Genomic DNA, 20,038 nt, shown 5'->3' on the forward strand with positions numbered 1-20,038 from the left:
CAAGGTAATTCTTAACTAATTCTTCATAATCCCTGAACCGAGTTTTAATGAATTTATTGGATAATTGTACACATGATAATCATTACCATATTGTTCTCCATAGGTTTTGAACTGTATTTTGATGCTGTAGATGCTGAGTACTTTCTCAAGGTCAACATACCACCATATCCGTTTCTCTGGGGAATTAAACCCTATTATTCGTGTCCTTGTACACGTGTTAATATCTCCATCTAGTGCATTACTGGATTGGAATAAATGACATATTCCAGCTCCTGGGCAGCCGTGTACCCTAGCCTGATCAGTCTCCTTTTTCTGGGATAGGATTTCTGTTATGCAAATGGAATTACCGATTACACTAATGAACAATTTGACAGCTTCTTTTTTCTTTAAAACTGTATACATGTGAGGAATGATCTACCTTCTTTATCATTGACTAGAATACAACTGTAATTGTAATTTGATGAGTATCACACGAGTTCATTAATGTCCTCAATTCCAAGAACAAATTTTGCACAAAACTACAAAATGTCATATGCTATATAGGTTTCTCAGAATTAGAATTTCAGTTTTGAACTACTAGCAAATGAACGTGTTTCTAAAAATAGCTTAATCTTTTCATTACTTTAAGAATTAGTGATACCAAGTCATGAAACTAATAATTCAATGAATGTAAAGTTTACTGTTTACTTACGATATCCAGATAATGAAATCAATCCCACTCCTACATGTATGAGAAAGACAAGTAGATGCATGTCGTGCGTAACAATCCAAAGCTTGTTGTAGACGGCAACCAGAAAGTATAAATATCAAATTTCTACTAAGGTGTCCATCATTGTAATAGTTGAATATATGCCTTTATGTTATTCCATCAGGTGCCAAAGCTCAATCAATGTATGTGTTTGTGTTCTTCTTTCGGGTCAACGCGCCGTTGCTTATGTAGTGGAGTGTAGAATATCTTAAATGAATGCACGGTGCAGTTAAGTGCTTAGGATAATCCTAAGGTACTCCCCGTACGTAGTCTAGAGTTGTAGGACTCGGAGACGGAGAACGTCGTCTCTGGCCGGGGTCCGAGTTACAACTGATTGCAGGGTGCCTGGGATGACCAGTACTCATCTATTGATCACAGGGTCAGATTACTGACCCCTGCTTAGTATTAAAACACACAGGTAATTTAAGTTATAGCCTGTTTCTGAAAACCCCGATATATTTAGCTATACTACACTTATGGCGTACGACGCAATGTTAGTGTCGTATTTTAAAATTCCCCGTTCATCGCCAGTGCTTCTATAAGTAATAGATAGCCATTCGAAAAACTATAGATGGCTATAAGGTGGGACAGTACATCCTTGATATAATCCTCCGGAGAGTCGTTCTGCCTTCGAAGGATATAATCAAATCAACGTCCTACTTCACGTTTGGAAATGGTTATTTATTGATCCTTCCTTCTGCACGAAATACATGAAGAAACTGAATACTGTAGATTCCTAAATATACACGAGGAATTTATCATCGCGCAATTTCACGAGAGGCATCACTCGGAAAATAAAATTACTTGCTTTTAATTTTCTGTTGCTAACTTACATGTAAGAACTCTTGATTAACAGACGACACACGAAATTCATGTTCACATGATTAGACGTATACGGGTCATTTTGCGATAATAAGCACTAACACAAAATGAGGAATATACAGTAGACACGAAAACATTAGTAGCTTTCTGAAATCACAAAATATGAATTATTTATTAAAATAAAATATGACTACTCGTAATATTCATTTAAACTATATAATTACCTCCAAAACCTTTGCTCATTCACTCATTACTCATACAATTTATGTATCCCAAAGTGTCGAAAATAAAGAAAGCAGTAAAAATTTCCAACGTGACATGAATCATTCTCTATTAGGGACGATTGTTACCAGGAACCGGGTAAGGAAAAAATACATAGAAAAGAATATCAACATTAAAACTGCAAAAAGACAAACCATCCTAATTTGCTATTCATAGTAAATATGAAGGAATATGACTGGTATAAGAAAAAATGTAATTTGACATGACAATAAGTTTTGATTGATTGCAACCTAAACTCTTTTGGAAAATCAATTATAATGAACATAATCATCAACTCTTAAATATAGTTAGAATTGCATTCTAAAAATGTATCTCGGATTATTTTTTCAGGGTAAAAGAGGGACTGTCCTGAATTAATTATCCGTTTAGCATCACCCATATGTTCAGGTGAAATAACCTTTTGTCAAAAACAAACAAATCCTTACTTTGATTAACAATTATACAATTGAGTTTTTACTTTTGTCAACAAAAGATATACTATATACACAGCATACGATTAGAACTGAAATTCTATCTGGGAACAGTTTTGCATTCAATTATCTAAATACCTAAGACTTAATATTATGCATATATTGTTTTCAATTTCTCAAAATAAATTACTCTTAATTTATAAATGCGTTGTTTGAAACTTTTGTTTGTTTATATTTTTCCTCATTTCTAGTAACTTTTTACTTTTAGACTTAATGTTAAACATGGAATTAATTTCAGACGATCTAATGATATTCGAACAAGAAGGGTGCAGTTCAATAAATGAACTCATTCAGTAGTTTGTGCATCTTATCGGCGAATTCTTGAATTGACCTCAAGACATGAATAGAAAACTTGTTATAATAAGATGAGGATAAAGAACATTGATCAATCTCATAACTCCTATAATGAGTGGACAAACACGGACCCCTGGACACACCAGGATTGGGATTTAGTGCCTAGAAGGAGTAAGCATCCCTTATCGACAGGTCAAACCCGCCATGAGTCCTATATCTTCCTCAGGTATACAGAGCAGACCGCAGTCAAAATCAGTGTGCATAAAACAGCCTAACAATATGCATGAAACACGTCAGATAATATTTGACCCATTGAATAGTTATATTGGCAAATTTGATCATTATAATGACTATAGAACTTGTGAAATGCTGACTTTAAGCAAGACTGTTGAAACCCCCGTAAAATCAACTTGTTCATCAATAGCCTGTCTCGATGTAAAACTGATCATACACAAAATAAGATGTAAAACTTATACGGTACCAATTTTGATGCAACAGATGCGCATTTCGACAAATAATGTTTCTTCAGTGATGCTCAACCGAAATGTTTGAAATCCGATATAACAATGAAGTTTTAGAGCTATTATAAGAAAAAACAATGTGCCAAAAAAGTGGAGTCAAATTCGTCTAAGGATAAGTGCTATGCGTGAGGGAGATAATCCTTAATTTTTTAAATGAATTTCTAAATTTTATAACAGCAATTAAATAGAACTAGATCGTTATAACGACCATAGAATTTGCGAAATGCTGACTTCAATCGAGACTGTTGAAATCCCTGTACCATCAACTTGTTTGTCAGTAGCTTACCTCGATTTAAAAACTGACTATACGCAGAACAAGCTCTTGCATATCGAATCAGTTGAGATATATAAACACCATATGCAGGTGATAATGCAATATTGCTAGATAAATATGGGAAGTTGACGATGGAGAAGCTGAAATCATCCCGTTTGTCATACAGTTGAGTTGTCAGTTTGCCGTTAATGTCTACTTTCAACAAAATATCTAAGTATGAAGCAGAAGTGGACGACTCTGTGGTATCCTTTATTTCGAGCTCACAGGGATATATCAAATCGAAATATGAATGAAAGTTATTATTGTTAATAGACAAAACGTCATCGATATATCTAAATGTCGAATTGAACGCCACAACGAGAGATTTTTTTCTTCTCACGTAGAAGTTTTTGAATAAATTCTGCTTCGTATAAATATAGAAACAGGTCAGCTAACATGCTTTTTGATTTCAAGATTTTATAAATCAACTTATGACAGGAAATTATGACATTTGTACTTAATAGTAATTGTTAAGATTATGACAGAACACGTTCATATAACAATAGGCACACACGTTTCTGTTTCCTGACACAAATCAGTCTTATAGTTAGCATTTTTCTGCAAAGCTAAAAGGAATCATATATCTTATATAATGGTTGTTATGGTAACAAAAGAATTAATCATTGGTTTTGCTAATTTAAGCAAACTTTTTTTTACATCAATTTATATGTTCAAAGATATTATGATAAGGAGATAGTTTACACTATCACATGATTGACTGATCAAATATCGTTTAACGTCCCTCTTGAGTATATTACACTCTTATGGAGACGTCACCACTGCCGCTGAAGGGCTGCAAAATTTAGGCCTATTTTCGGCGCTGATGGTCATTGAGCAGGAAGGGATCTTTATCGTGCCACACCTGCTGTGACCCGATACCTCGATTTTTGCGGTTTCATCCGAAGGACCGCCCCATTTAGTCGCCTCTTATGACAAGCAAGGGGTACTGAGGACCTATTCTAACCCGGATCCCCACGGTTGTAATACTTTCGGATACAAAATATTATTCTAGTTTACTTATTAAAACTTTGTTATAAAATACTAAAATATGGTTGCTTATTGTTTATGCCAAATTTAAATTTAGATTAAGGACATTATATTGATAAAATATTGAAATTTGACTCATAGATTCAGATCATGAGATTTTTCCTATTACCATGGCAACCAATTTTTGAAGCTATATAATTTTAATTAGCAAAATATGACATTGGTTGTTTTGGTTTTTTTATATTTTGCACATAAAGGGATAAATTAAATCATATATGACTTTCATAAATGTATTTTGTCGTATTCTCCTGTAAATGAAGTCATAAAATGTCTTAAGATTGATTTTTTCAAAAATAGTCAAAATGCCAAAATACTGATTTTTCAACTTCAGGAACAATAGGTTATCCAATATTGATTTATTGATGTTTCATTATGTAATTGTTATGCTTGTCCTAATCTTTAAGCAAACAATAGTGAAATTTGTATGCCACTAAAATTAATTTGTTTATCTTTAATCAAAAACAGACCAAAATTGAGCACTTCTAATGTAAAACTTATACGGTACCAATTTTGACGGACCAGATGCGCATTTCGACAAATAATGTCTCTTCAGTGATGCTCAACCGAAATTTTCAAGGTGTTCTTGTTACCATGGCAACGGTACCTCAATTACGAATTTTGGTACCAAATTCTATGAGAGGGTATCAAATAATCACTATATGCCAAATTTCAGCAAAATCGGTGGGGGTACCTATCCATCCCTATATTGAAAATTTTGATGCTCACAGAAAATTGCTCTTAAAATGAATTTTATGAACGATCTCTTAATGACAGGTTCTGGTATGAACTATCATTGGACATGTTGAGTTCCTGATACTATTGTACGTCGTTATTGCTGACTTGTGATGGTGGTGATATTTCGGAACTAGCGATATAGTCCGAGGATCGCTTCTCTTGCTTGCTGTTATAGATTATCCTAAAATGTAGTATGATTGATATTAATTACAAAGACTTTTTTGACTCATTGAGAATATTCATAACCCTCAAACAATTTTATTTACCTCAATAATATGACAATGACAACAACAAGCACGACGTTAATGACCAGTGATATAGAAAAGGCAGAGATATATGCATCTGGAGTACCATGTTCGGCATTAGGTGCCTCTGAAAGAGATACAAAAAATGTTCAACTTTTGTTGCGTGTGTTTATCTTGAAGCCCTCGTGGAAAATGTATAAGCGATATTAAACCGGATGTTATGGGGAAAATGAGCTAGCACGTGTGGACATTCATCTGAATTTGAATATTCACTGTAGGTTGATGATGCGATCTTTGTTATAGATTAGAACCGTATTGTGGTAGCACGTGATCGAGCACATGGAGAAACAGTCGGCTTACGTATGTACACGTGCATGTTTATTAGGATCGGCAATGTTTTTAAACAATTGTCAAGAGAATAAAAATTTAAACTCTCCTACATAGTTTGTGACAAACAGATTTAGTGTTCTTAATAAAAATGGATCATCTTGTTTGCCTGATCTAAAATTAGGGCTCATGGGGGTATGACCGGTCGAAATTGGATGCACTCCTTCTAGGTACCTAATCCCATCTTTTGTATATCCAGGGGTACGTGTTTGCCCAACCTCTATTTAGTATTCTTGATGGGAGTTATAAAATTGATCACTGTTCATTATCCTCACCTTTTATGCAGTGTAATTAATTTTCATGCATACTTGATACATTTTCACCTTAAAAGCATCACGAAGAGAGGTAATACATCGTTGTTCATATCTTAAAATGGACATTATCAGTAAAGTTGCACTGAGCAATTGAAATGAATTCAAATTTGTCAGCATTAAAATTAATTCTCTGTAACGATCAAAATATGGCGATACACACTGAAAAAAATATCCACTTTAAATGTCAACATTCAATTGAAATGCATTAACTATTTAAACTTATTCTGAAAAGTGACTCGTTTCCATAGTAACGGGCTATTTATATAGAAACAACAGGAAAATTGCAGTTTTTGGGAAATATTCATCAATTTGAGATATTACGAATATTTGACAAGGAATTTTATGTTACATGCTTATACGTACAAAGTAATAACAATTTTTATCAATATGTCATTTATGTGGAATTGGTATCATTATTGTAGCACAACTCATAGTTCAGGCTCAAATGACCAAAATTTATCAGTTATACTGTGTACTTTGAGCAACTCCTGAGCAAAAAGCCAGCCATATTAAAGATAATGAAATATGAATTTAAGAAGAAGGTAAATCAGTGATTTAATGCAGATAAAAAAATCACTGGGCAAATGACATTTTATGATAGAAATTTGCCATGGAAAATATGAAATTGTTGAACATTGAGTCATCTCCTTTTGGAGAATTTCTTATGTAGGAGATAATAAGTAGTGGTATTACACAAGTATGAATAGGAGGGAAAGGAAAGAAATGCAGAAACCATGCGTTTTAGGGCATTTTAAACATATTTGACCTTTACTATATATGTATTTGGATGTATTCCAGTGTGAAGAAGTTAATGAATAAACACTGCGTGTAGTAAAGAGTGTAAAAGAGTAGTAAAGAGAGAAAGTTTCCCTTTCATATAGGGTCTGTAAGTCTCGTCATGTGATTACCGAGATTTAGCGAGATTATTAACTTCCGGGTACGTCAACATCTCAGATTGCACTGTGTAGAGAGTGGTATACATAGATATAGCGTTATCAATCGAGTATGTGGAGGTTTTAACGAGATAAACATGGGAATTGAAGCATTAGTGGAGTGGTCGAGGATTCTTCGCTTCGTGTTTGACGAATTACGTGTAATAACCGCCAGTGTACAAGCATCGACGAGGGTACGTCTTGCAGATAAAGAGCAGGTTGGTAAAAGCATAATCTACAGTACACGACACGAGTTTTATGCGTGTTCCACGCAACGCGGTGGAACAAATTTGCCCCAAACACGGTGGACCTTTAAAATTGTCGGCACCTTTGAAGTCCTATTTTTCCGCGCGAGCTAGACATTGAAGTCCACGGAGGATCTCCGTGGATGCCACCTGTACCTCCTTCGATGCCACCGTGTACCTCCGCGTGATAAAACAAAGAAATAATTTCCGAAGTGATTCACCCAAAAAACCTTTTCGCTTGGCCAGTATGCATGCCCCCACCCCATTACTTATTTAGAAATTAGCTATAAATCATTCAATTCTTGTAATTGTTGTTTAATGATACGTTGGTGTTTTCGGTACATATCCGTATGTAGACTTTCCTGCAGACGTTCACATCTTTTTATGAAACGCCCAAATTCTCGACATCCTGTATACAAACACCTGTGTTATTCCTACCACTCGTCGGTACATTGTTTCACGGCACGTGCAGCACAATTTCACCAAATAAAAGAAGGGTCATGAACAACGACAATCACATGCCAGTAATTTCAATTTGATAAATAGCAGTTCAAAGAAATGTGTACCATAAGCAATGGTTTATTTTTACGTAAAGTTTTCATTGTTACAGTAATTAGGAATATATGTATGTGATTAAGGTCAGCTATATACATTTACATGTTTACAATGGATATGAATTTCATTATGTACTCAACTGTGAAGCAATGTGAGCAAAGAATCAAATTTTCATCACTTAAACAAATAAAAATTAAAAATATCTTTACTTTTAAACAAATCTTTAGAAAACTCCGTACTTTCATTTAGAAAATAATAAAATAAAATGTGTTCTCCTACCTAGAATGCCCATACTTCACATTAATAATAACACGGTTTTTTTTACTTTTTTTTTTAGTTTTTTTCTTCTAACTTGATAAATACTTTATTACACGCATGTATTATTTACTAAGTGTATATATAACAGCCTTTTGTCTTTATATTTTTGTATACCATTGCATAATGGTGATGAGATCCAATAAACTGAATTGAGTACATGTAGTCTTAAACATCACAAAGTATAGAGTTTACAACGATTGAAATAAAAATGCAGACGTTTTCTCGTTTATACAGTAACTCAATAACTTGCACGTCTTCTGAATGAAAGTTGTAAAATAAACGTACTAGGTTTTGGTCAGTTATAACATAATACGGGGGTAAAATTCATCTAATCTCCGCTTGCAATGGGTTTTGAGTCAATTGTGCCTTCGTGGACGAATAATCTCGGCTAGCGAAGATGGAAAAAAAAAGCCTAGATAGTCCGCTTGCATTAACATGTATTATATATGAAGGTGAAATCGAAGAATTATCCAGTAAATCCAATGATGTTGCAGTATATATAGCATGTATTTATTTTATTTTTGACTGAGAGGGAGATATACAGCTAAGCACGTAACATCGTTTTAGAAGGGGGGGGGGGGGGGGGGGGGGGGGGGGGCTCATTCATTAGTCCTAACCCGGACCAGCCGAAAAATTTAACATGTAAAGAAAACAAAATGGGAAATTTAAAAAAATATCAGAATGAAAGGGGATGGATAATTAATCAGAAAGAAATTGTACTTTCAAGATTTATACTGAACGTATTAAACTTCCCGTATCTGCATACATTCATGAATGCTTACCAATGCTCTCTCTCTCTCTCTCTCTCTCTCTCTCTCTCTCTCTCTCTTGCTTTCATTATCTAATGCATCTAAAGATTTAATTAAAGATTTTAATAATCGATAGCGTATATGAATAAAATCAAATAATCGTTAAGTTATTTCTGTTTATATTGATATTAGTTGTGTTTTTTTCATGAACTAGTTGCATTTGACACCGAGGATTTACATCCTTAAATATTGATTACAAGCACGTAGAATCGGAGGTGTACTTTGAAAACTTGAAAGTTAAGGATTTAGCCTCGTAGCTTGTAGCGACCTACCCACTGCACGATTTAAGAAATTGAAATCGGAAGGGGAAATTGAGACAGTTACACAACTTAACCGTCAACATACCCCTTCTGATACATTGAAAAATATAAGTAATGTTAGTATGGGGCTCTATAAAGTTCAATCTGCAGTTTGGTCATACTTCGTCATTCAATAACTTATTCAAAATTTTAAAAAATGTTTGTCGGGTTAGCGGTACTATGATGTATGACTATAACAATGACCTGTGTATAACTTGTATATTCCATGCAAATTCGAAGGGGTTTTCGCCTCAGTAGAACAATGGGGGTCAGCTAATCCGTGTATTTGAATTCAACAGAAGTGCTTAGCGATTCGCGATATCAGATCTAGTCTAAGATCACGGGTATCTTGCGCCGACCCAATATATTTCACACTTTTCATAAGAAGTCAAAACCCAAACTAGCTAACCGTAATTTAGTTATACTGTGACAAATACCCTAGGAATTTGCATGGTATATACTTATTATACAAAAATCATTGCATTATCCAGACACTCCCGATGAACATTTTTTTTTAATGAAAACCTCTATCAAAGTACATCGAACATAAGTCTCCGTCAAATGTAATGAACTCGGGATTTTAAAAATAAATCATTCGTTGGTTTGTATTTTTGCTTCTATTAATTACGTAATAAATTAATTCCAATTTGTTAATCATCGACAATGCTCTGATTTCTATATTGGATCAAGTTATATTTGTCAAGATGCATATTAACACAATATGATGGAAGTAATTATGTTAAACAGCGCATTTGTCAGAGAGAGAGAGAGAGAGAGAGAGAGAGAGAGAGAGAGAGAGAGAGAGCACATCGGTAATTATTAAATATCCCTATCACATGTTGTACATGTATGTTTTTCATTTACTGAATATACTAATTCGCATTCAAAACAGGAATTGCCTGCAAGTACGCATTATTTAAACATAGAATTAAAGAATATTTTAATGAAGAAAGAAGACTAAAAGAAAAAAATTAAAAACCAGGTTTTCTTAAAAACATAATATGTAGTGTTTGGTATCGTTGGAATTGGCTCAAAATGCTGAAAAACAATATAAGTATCAGGGGGGAAAATATTGACATTTTTTCTTTTCTTAAAATTCCACCCTTATCTTGATTATTTGGCCTGCGGCACATTTTCCCATCTCCCGCAAGGCGCCCGTGGCCAGAACAAAGCTCTTAGCAGCTGTGTGTATTCGCAAATAACACACACCGTGGAACACGGAGGACACGGTGTATCTCCGTGGATTTTCCACCGTGGTCATTCCACGGTGGGGTGTATAAAACTCGTGTCGTGTACTGTATGAACTAGAGAGATGTACGATACGTTTTTATATTCTCAAATCATTCCAATTGAAAGTATATTAATACTTGAAAATAAAAACGGATTATGCATAAAACTTGCTTTGTATTTATACGAACGTACTGGGGGGGGGGGGGGGGGGGGGGGGGGGGGGGGGGGGGGGGGGGGGGACAACGATACTACATTTACGCACCTGCAGTGTACAGTTGTATATTCAATAAACAAAGCGCATTAAATATGCCTATCTATATCAGTTACATCACAGATGGGTTAAGATTGTTTAATATTTTAAAAATATTTTATAGATATGCCTTGAATCTGAGGATAAAGGTGTTGTGCATTGTGCAGTCATCATTAATGTGGATGTCTGATGCCAGTATGCCCATAATGGGGCAGTATAAGTGTCGATCTTCATATGACAGCAAATTTTCAAAGGCAGGTACACAATTTAAAGATAAAATAATGTCAATACATGTTTGGATCTATATCTATTATGATTATAATAATTATAAGTTTATATGTTGTAAACTTTCTTTCTTTTTAGAAATTTCTTTCTTTATAAACTGTCTTGCTGTTATGCCCTCTGGGCCCCAAAAATGGAATAAACTTATCTATACCCAAAGTAGGTAATAAATGGGTTCGAACTGTGAAGATAAAATTTTTACATGTAGATATATTGGAATTTTTCAGATATAAGAAGGCAAATAAAACTGTTCAATGTAAAATACGCCAGTAGTTGGATAAAACATCCAAAGTCGGCACAGTCAAAGTTTACAACAACAATGGAGGAATTAACTGCATCCTCATTCCGCAGGGCAACAGGCCATTTTCAGCAACCCCTGAAATTCTTAATTGAGGTTAAGTTCCCATTTTCAGCTCGAACAATGACAATTAAAGAGGCCTGTGCAAATGTTGGGATTTCCTTCTTGGTAAGTCAGCATTATAGATTGAACAATTATGTGTATGTGTACCTAATACATATACATTAGCTGTACATATATGTATTCATATATATCATTATGGATGTATCCAAGTTTATTATAACTTTAAAGTAACATTTTATGAATGAAATACAAATACTACTTAGGCTTCATTGTGATATTGAACTGCTAATGTTCTTTATAAACTTTACTTGCATCAAGTTTTGAATACTGCAGTACATCTATGTCAAAATAGGTATGCATATTGCAGTATAATACTTTCACCACTAATCAGAGCACTTGTAAATCATGTATATTTTATCAATACATGTAATGACATTTGCCATTTTAGAATGTGATGCAAGGGATGGTTCGCTGCACCTCAAAACAAAATTTGAATATCGGCATCAGATTCAAGGACAACATCACCTGAAAGACACCCAATGCTGTGATTTGCTAGTGTGGATTCCAAGTGACACTCAAATAATTCACATTGACAAGTATGTATTATGGTCAACCTTTTAAGCGTGATAGAGTTTAATTATAATAATGAAGTATTTTTGCAGTCTAAAACACACACACATAACCACATGTACATATACTTTATTATGATATCAGTGGTGCATCTATCAAAGTTATGTAATTACATGTATATTTATTGAATAAACATTATAGACAGAGTTTTTCTTATTTTAGATGAACCAAAATATATGTATGTATAGACACAGTGTCCAGCTTTACAAAAATCATTCAATTACATGCATTTACTAAAACAATGGATTTTACTTCTTTTTTAATAATGCAGATTTGAAAACCTTCAGAATGAGAACAAAAGGCTTATGTTTGATTGTATATTGTTTAACGTTCCTCTCGAGAATATTTCATTCTGATGGAGACGTTCCAAAGGGCTTTATATTCATATGAATATAAAAGGCTTTATATTTATATAAATATGTAGAAAAGTTATATTGCATATATGGTATTCATTACTTTTAACTTTAAAAATTCAATGTGGCAGGTATGTGCAGATTTAAGGTATATATATACATACAATTAATCTAATAAGTTTGTAGGATTTATCTGCAATCTCCTTCAAAAGTGGAACCTGCAAATTCACATGATCCACACAAATCTGAAATATTTTGTCAGATCAATATCTATACTATGATAGAATATGGCTAAGGAATTTTTAAAAAAAAATTATTCTCTCATTTCCCATCCAACATGGAATCTGCATCTGGAAATTTTATAGCAAAGTTGTGCATCCTCTTTTGAGAAGTGGGATTTATTTGTAAGAAAGAATGGGATATTAAGTGTCATGTCATTTGGAAGTTTGTCAAATATACAAAATCCTTTGTCCGCCAGGAATATATCACCAACTTGCAACTTCTCTAAAATGCCACAATGGTTCACAATTGCCAAATTAGATTTGTATCCAGCACACAGATTAGAAATAAGGTGCATTAGGTGTAATACACATAAGGTCTTTTCTTTGTGACGACTCTTGTCATTACTGCAAGCGAAAAACTGGCTATTCATATCAATTTGGTCATATTAGGTCACTTCTGTTGCATCCATTGCAATCTTCAATTCTTCTGACTTTTATATTTCAGTTGAATGGACACTCCCAACAGTATTCATGATCCCTTCAAACAAAATTTCATGAATATATGAAAAATATCCACAGAAAATGGTGTATACAGCAACATTTATACCCCCCTAAAATTACTAGGTAATTGAATATTGTGAAATCTGCGCTGACCTGTGAAATTGATAACTAGTCAGTGTATAGAAAGTGCATTGTTCATTTTTCCTTAACGAACCGCTAAAACATACCTTTCCAGGGTCTTTCATTTATGATGTTCCCAATTGTCAAGGATGGTTTCCTTTAATTAAACAGGTATATTTCTCACTGCAAGTTTACAACATCCTAGTCTTCAAGGGAAGCTGTAAGAACAAAAGCAATACCATTATAGTATTTGGTGTGCATATAAATTTAGATAACACTGAAATGAGAATGAAGAAAATACAGAAAAACCACCTGACACTAAACTTAACAACCGTTGCAACTTCCTGGTTTGATGTACTAGAATACTTGTATCGTACACTGTACCTTTTTAAATGTTGAGGGTTTGGTGCTGTATACTCGTGATCATGTAGATGCACTTCATTGTTGTCTGGTACAGATATATTGGTAGCAGTATCAACTTCGGTTCCTACATGTACGTTTGAAGCAGATGCTTCTGCTTCAGCAGGTTTCGTAACTTTTTGTCTATGAAAAAAAGTAATATACCATAAGTTTCTGTTTTTATTGACTTAAAGTGGCTCACTACACAACAAAGTTGTAGTTTCTGAAATAAGCACAGAATATGAGTGTTACAATCATTCTTTTGAAGGCCATGTGTCACTTTTACATAATTATACAATAAAGATATATGCCAGTTCTCTTGAAACACAATACACAATTTAATCATGCAGGAGCCTATATAAAGGCAAGTAGTATCAAGGGTGTCCTGTCAACCCTTTCCCCTTTTCCTAGCAAGGTTATTTTTTTCTATATTGATACAATAAATAAGTGTTCCTTCCCATTTTCAGACAGAAGAGAATTATGTAGTAAAAGATGTTAATAAATGTTGAAATCAATAACGAAGAAAAACTTACCCCCCCCCCCCCCCATTTATGAAATTGTAGTACATGTAATGTTTTGCTCTTATTATTTTATTTTTATCAGTTCGTCTGTCAACATCTTTTGTAGGCCTACCCCCTCTGAAATATCTAAACAACACGTCCAGTATATTCTGTCAGTTTATACACATGTGTGTTAATTTGACATGATTATTCGTTGAATTGTGATAATATTACGTACCTACATCTTTGTATCCACCGCTTCCTTACTGTAGCATCGACTAGGAACCTAAATAAACTACATGGCAGGGTTTTCCCAGTCTCATGTATGCAGCCGATCGCTTAACAATACACCAAATTACATATTAGCGCCGATTCTCTGTTACGACTTTATATATTCCACATGTTGTTGTACCCGGAAGTAGTAAAACCGAAAGTGAAACAAAACGAGACTTACAGACCCTATTACATGAACAATTTTTGTTTTAAAGTATGTGGTGAAGACATATTTGGGACACTGTTAGAATATTTAAGATTTATCTTAACCTAAAAAAATTTGAAAAGTAGTTGAAATCAACATTGTTAATGTTAAGTAAACCAGTCAGATATAGTACTTATTTAAGAAGATTACAATACCCCGCCCCCCTCAGTCTCTCCTTTAGAGAATATTCATTACATTTTCACTCTGGCCCAGTGAAATAACATGAACTTTTCATGTAATACCATTATCACTAATTTACTGAGAAACGGAATGTGTCATTGTGCTTACGTAAACTCGTGTTCTCCAACTGGCATGAATGCACTTTTCGTAGTAACAATGTTTGGTTAATAAACATGTCCGTTGCAAGCTTCCGTCCACAAATGGGAAAATGCAGAACGAACCATATAACTGCGTAAACCGGGTGCATATATATATATATATATATATATATATATATATATATATATGGGGAAATATATACAGGGGATGCTTACTCCTCCTAGGAACCTGATCCCACCTCTGGTGTGTCCAGGGGTCCGTGTTTGACCAACTATCTATTTTGTATTGCTTATGGGAGTTATGAGATTGATCACTGTTCGTTATCTTCAACTTTCATAAATCATACTTAATTTGATAATGATTCAATTCCCAGGAAACTTACTTTCATTTTTCATGAGCATAGGAAATATTAAAATTTTTGGGTACGAATTATAGCCGATCTTTTCTAGGAAATTAAAGCTATGATATGAAGAAAATCATTTACATAATGAAATTTCTTTTTGATTTTTTTTTACAATTAAATCCCCTATTTCAACACATGCCTACTGTAACCTTGACCTTTGGCATGAACAACCTTAAAAACTATTTAAATCTTAATTCTTCTGAAAACATATGTCCCCTTTGATCAATGTGTGATTAGTAATAAGAAAGTTACGATTATCATAAAACAGGTGAATTTTGCAAAAGAAATTCAGACTCAATTCTTTTGATTTTAGAATGCATTTGTAACTTTTTTATTTAATTTAAATTTTGAAAAATAGAGATAATAGAATAAATATTGTGTAAATTTGCAATCATTTAAGATAACATGAGAAGTTTACAGTCAGCTGAAAATTGTTACAAGTAGCTGTGTTATATATTTGACAGGAAAAATTCGGATCAAGTTCTTCTTTTGTAAAGTGTTATAATAATCGTGGGTCAATATTTATTTTGAAAAAAATTGGATGTAAAATTATGAAATTGAAGTCTAATATTTAATGCTAAAAGAAAACAGCAAATACTCACCACTATCTTTATGTTACTTCACTCAGTGTTAAATCTAGTAGTTAAAGAATGCATGGGGTGCCATGGCGACTAATTTTTTCCAATTGATATGTTGATACCTGCAATTCTGAATTGATTTTTTAAAAGTTGAATGTAAATATTCTAATTGTTGAAACTAGCTGGTTTATCAATTCAATATTGAGCATATGCAAGGTGAAGATAACGAACAGTGATCAATCTCATAACTCCTACAAACAATACAAAATAGATAGTTGGGCAAACACGGACCCCTGGACACAGCAGAGGTGGGATCAGGTGCCTAGGAGGAGTAAGCATCCTATTGGTTTTTCAAGAGTTTTCTTGCAATAACAACCGTTTTAGAAGTTATATTTTTATTTATCTATGTTAATTTCACTGTTGAAAAATTAGTAATCTATCATTTGATAAGATAACGTTTGGATTCATTGCATAATTTAAATGTATTCAAACTTTGATAAAGAGGGCAATTTGAAAATTTAAATTTTATGCATTTTTAATATATTTATAGAATTTCCGTATATGATTTGCCCACTGATTTTATTCCACATATGTGAAAGGTTCTGGCTTTTCCTGTGAATAAGGTGAACATAGCAATTTTCATAAATTTTTCAGAACTTGACAATGAGCACTTCACTGTTTACATGACAACGTTAAATAATTCGATGTTAATGATAAAACTAAAACTTACGTGAATTTTCAGCTACTAATATGTTAACTTGCCTATACTGATTTCAAAGATAGATATGCTCACTTCTCCTAGACACCTGATCCCACATCTGGTGTGTCCAGGGGTTCGTGTTTGCCTAACTATCTATTTTGTATTGCTTATGGGAGTTTTCATCTTTCATAGAGAAGAGTTGTTATCTTGCTTAATAGGCTTGTAAAAAAAGTATAATTTTATAATAAAAGCTATGAATTGCGGTACCCCAATTGTCAAAATCCACAATAATAGTTTCCATGGCCACTATGCATTACAATGATAAAACATGTTTGATTTCTGTCTGGAGTACTTTCTTTAATCGGTAATGAGACCATGCGTGCCGGACTCCTTCAGAATTTTTTGGTCATTACAGAGAATTGCTCTTACCATTTGTCACCAGATTTACATCATTGGATTAAAGTATATTTTCCAGATTGGTATTATAAGATCAACTGAAACGTTATTATCTATACCAGACTCTTTATCTTGAAGGTCCAGATCAAATACAAGATGACTCTTAATTCTGAGCTTAAAAGTCAAAGATAGAAATATTTCGCATCCATTATACCTGTACATTTTGTATATCATTCAGCTCTAACAACGATTTATAATGACACAATTTCATGTTTCAAGGTCTAAAATATCTGTTTTAATACACGTATTTTATTTTTTTTAAATCTAGAATATCTAGTTTCTGTTAGAAGCACATGTCTACGATTCTCGTATTGCCGTCCCTTTTAAAGGACATTCGCTTTTTATTCTTGCTTCCGGTCACGTGAATATATCTGAACATTGAAGGGTAAATTTTGATTTATGTTTTAAGTATTATGGTGTATCCTACAACTGAAAATAAAAACATGCATTTAAAAATGGTCAGCAGATAAAATTAGTTCTTAATACAGCTTTAATGACAGTACTGTTTCGCCTATATTTAGAATATCTTTTTTTAAAAACTACTAAATAACAGTAACATATATCATTACTTGATTAAATGATCAAGATTTTGTGATTGCCGAAGTAAATTGTAATCACAATAAACACACCTTTGTCAATGGGTTCCCCGGTATATCCTGAATTACAACAACCATCATGTATTCCTGTTGTCGAGTTACAAGGTAAGTCACTAAGACAACGTTCACCACAGATATACAGACAATTTGGACCATATGTTTCTTGAGGACACTCTGGGAAAATCAAAATGTCATCATCACATTCCCAGTAGATAAAACAAACGCATATGATCAAAACGTACAAGTATGTTTCCAAAACTACAATTTAAACATCTCACCTTTCTCACAGAGTTCTCCGGTACATCCTGGATTACAGCCTCCGTCACATCTTCCTGTTGTTCTGTTACATGGGAGGTAACTCAGACACTGTCCACTACAGTTATACACACAATCAGGACCGTATGATTCTGCAGGACACTCTGATAAAACATTATTTTATCATAATATTTAATATCTTGAACGAGCATATACTTTTTCTTTACACATCCGAGGCTACGTTACAAATTCGTTGCTCTTTTCATCAGTCTAAATGTACAATCTGTATTCCATTTTTCTCTATCAAATATTCCACTATAGTTTGTAGATATATTCTATTTGCTTTACAAATCTTTAAGATAATGACAGATGACTTACGTGTGTTGCAATGTATTCCTGTCCATCCTTTACCACACCCATAGTCACATTGTCCTGTGGTGTGATTACAGGAGAGGTTGTCTCTGCAGTGTCCAGTACACGAAAATCCACACTGCAGACCGTAATGTCCAGCTGGACATGCTACGAAAATTTCTTCTTTTGATAAGTTGTATTTTTTCATATATCATTTTATATTAAATATATATACATTAAAGTATCAATAACCTTTGTATGGTATAGCAAACGTAATCTTACACGTGTTACAAAATTCTCCCACCCATCCTGCAGTACAACCCCAACATGTACCGTTGACAATGTCACATCTTAATTCCTGACAGTTGTTTGGACAGGGTAGATCACAGTTATATCCACACACGCCTGATTCTTTACAACCTATAGATGTAACATAGAAAAAAAATATAGCGCCTCATTTACACACACGATATGGGTTAAACTGTCAATGAAGTGGCATAATATTACCTGTTACATTTACTTCACATAATTCAGTGTAAACTATATTTGTTTCATATCCGGTAGAATAAGCTGTTCCGTCAAGTCTTTCATTGTAGAATATAACGTAACGTCCATGTTTAACACAAGTTGTACTGAAATCCAAGGTCGGTAACTCCTGTCCGTTCTTGTAACATAGATACCCATTCTCTTTTATAGTTGTATTTGAAATATAGAGTGAGAAACCAACAAAACGTCCTCTTTGTCTCATTACTGAAATTGTTATTGTATGAGTAAGATGAAAGGAGGAAAATTCAGTTGTTAATTACTAATCCGAATTTTAATCTTTTTAATGATATTAAGGTAATTCTCACCAAATCCTTCATAATCCTTGCACTGAGTTTTATTATATTAATTGGCTACTTATGAAAAAGATAGCCATTACCATATTGTTCTCCATAGTCTTTGAACTGTATTCTGATGCTGTAGATGTTGAGTACTTTCTCAAGGTCAACATACCACCATGTCCATTTAACTGTATAACTTGATCCTATTTCTTTCGTCCTTGTACATGTGTTGATATCTCCATCTACAGCATTACTAGATTGGAATAAGTAACATATTTCAGCTCCTTGGCAGCCGTATTTTTCACTAGCCTGCTTGGTCTCCTTTTTCTGAGATATGATTTCTGTAAAGCGAATGAAATAATCGATGATATTTACCTATAGTTTAACAGTTTGTACCTTCTTGGTATTGTATATATATTAGGTAAAATTCTTTGTCATTGCTGAAAACAATTGTGAGTTGATAAATATCACATGGGTTGATCAATGACCTAATTACATAGACTGGCCAAAACCTAAAAGATACCATAATATGTTTTAGGTTTAATTTCCTAAATTGAATCTGTAATATTGAGCTACTAGGAAGTGAAAGCGTTCCTAAATATACCTTACTCTTTCCATCACTTTAAGAATAAGTGATACCAAGTCATGAAACTAATGATATGATGAATGTAAAATTTACTGTTTACTCACGGTATCCAGATGACGAAATCAATTCCACTGCTACATGTATGAGGAAGACAAGTGTATGCATGTCGTGTTTATCAATTCAAAACTCGTGTGAGACGGCAACCAGGAAGTATAAATAATTACTGTTTATTTTGATGACTTTAAAGACTTCATGATATGGCTGACAGTTTACAGTAAAACTCGAATATAGCGAACACGGATATAGCGAAATTACGGCTATAGCGAAGTGAAATCGGTTTCCCCGGTAA

General features: G+C 33.6%; 2 protein-coding genes across 4 annotated transcripts in view; one reads left to right on the forward strand and one right to left on the reverse strand.

The window, feature by feature from the left end:
- LOC125669341 (uncharacterized) overlaps window positions 1-12,238 on the forward strand; it is a 170,315-nt gene extending 158,077 nt beyond the window's left edge. The window contains exons 1-4 of one of the 3 annotated variants that reach the window (XM_048903818.2): window positions 7,127-7,328; window positions 10,941-11,074; window positions 11,326-11,564; window positions 11,908-12,238. In XM_048903818.2, the coding sequence (XP_048759775.2) occupies window positions 10,993-11,074; window positions 11,326-11,564; window positions 11,908-11,988 (402 nt within the window). In that variant the 5' untranslated portion in view covers window positions 7,127-7,328; window positions 10,941-10,992 and the 3' untranslated portion in view covers window positions 11,989-12,238. Of the gene's footprint in view, window positions 1-7,126; window positions 7,329-10,812; window positions 11,075-11,325; window positions 11,565-11,907 lie in introns of those variants that run through there. The other 2 variants (XM_056163887.1, XM_048903817.2) reach the window with 2 other exon arrangements.
- On the reverse strand, window positions 5,456-19,887 carry LOC125669334 (multiple epidermal growth factor-like domains protein 11). Its single transcript, XM_056163862.1, has 8 exons — window positions 19,794-19,887; window positions 19,202-19,444; window positions 18,787-19,029; window positions 18,562-18,699; window positions 18,307-18,447; window positions 17,952-18,092; window positions 17,707-17,847; window positions 5,456-5,604 (listed from the first exon to the last, which is right to left on the reverse strand). Exons 1-8 carry the CDS (start codon window positions 19,852-19,854, stop codon window positions 5,495-5,497), a joined length of 1,218 nt encoding a protein of 405 aa, XP_056019837.1. The 5' UTR covers window positions 19,855-19,887; the 3' UTR covers window positions 5,456-5,494.
- Window positions 19,888-20,038: the final 151 nt, after the last annotated feature.

The sequence above is a fragment of the Ostrea edulis genome, chromosome 4 (assembly GCF_947568905.1).
Source record: "Ostrea edulis chromosome 4, xbOstEdul1.1, whole genome shotgun sequence".
Lineage (NCBI taxonomy): Eukaryota > Metazoa > Mollusca > Bivalvia > Ostreida > Ostreidae > Ostrea > Ostrea edulis.

Coding starts and splice junctions, on each gene's coding strand:
- LOC125669334 (XM_056163862.1), bottom strand. CDS start 19,854: ATGCATACACTTGTCTTCCTCATACATGTAGCAGTGGAATTGATTTCG. Junction 18,448..18,561: donor GGGAGAATTTTGTAACACGT/GTAAGATTACGT, acceptor AAATTTTCGTAG/CATGTCCAGCTGGACATTAC. Junction 5,605..17,706: donor CGGGGAACCCATTGACAAAG/GTGTGTTTATTG, acceptor TATCTCTTTCAG/AGGCACCTAATGCCGAACAT.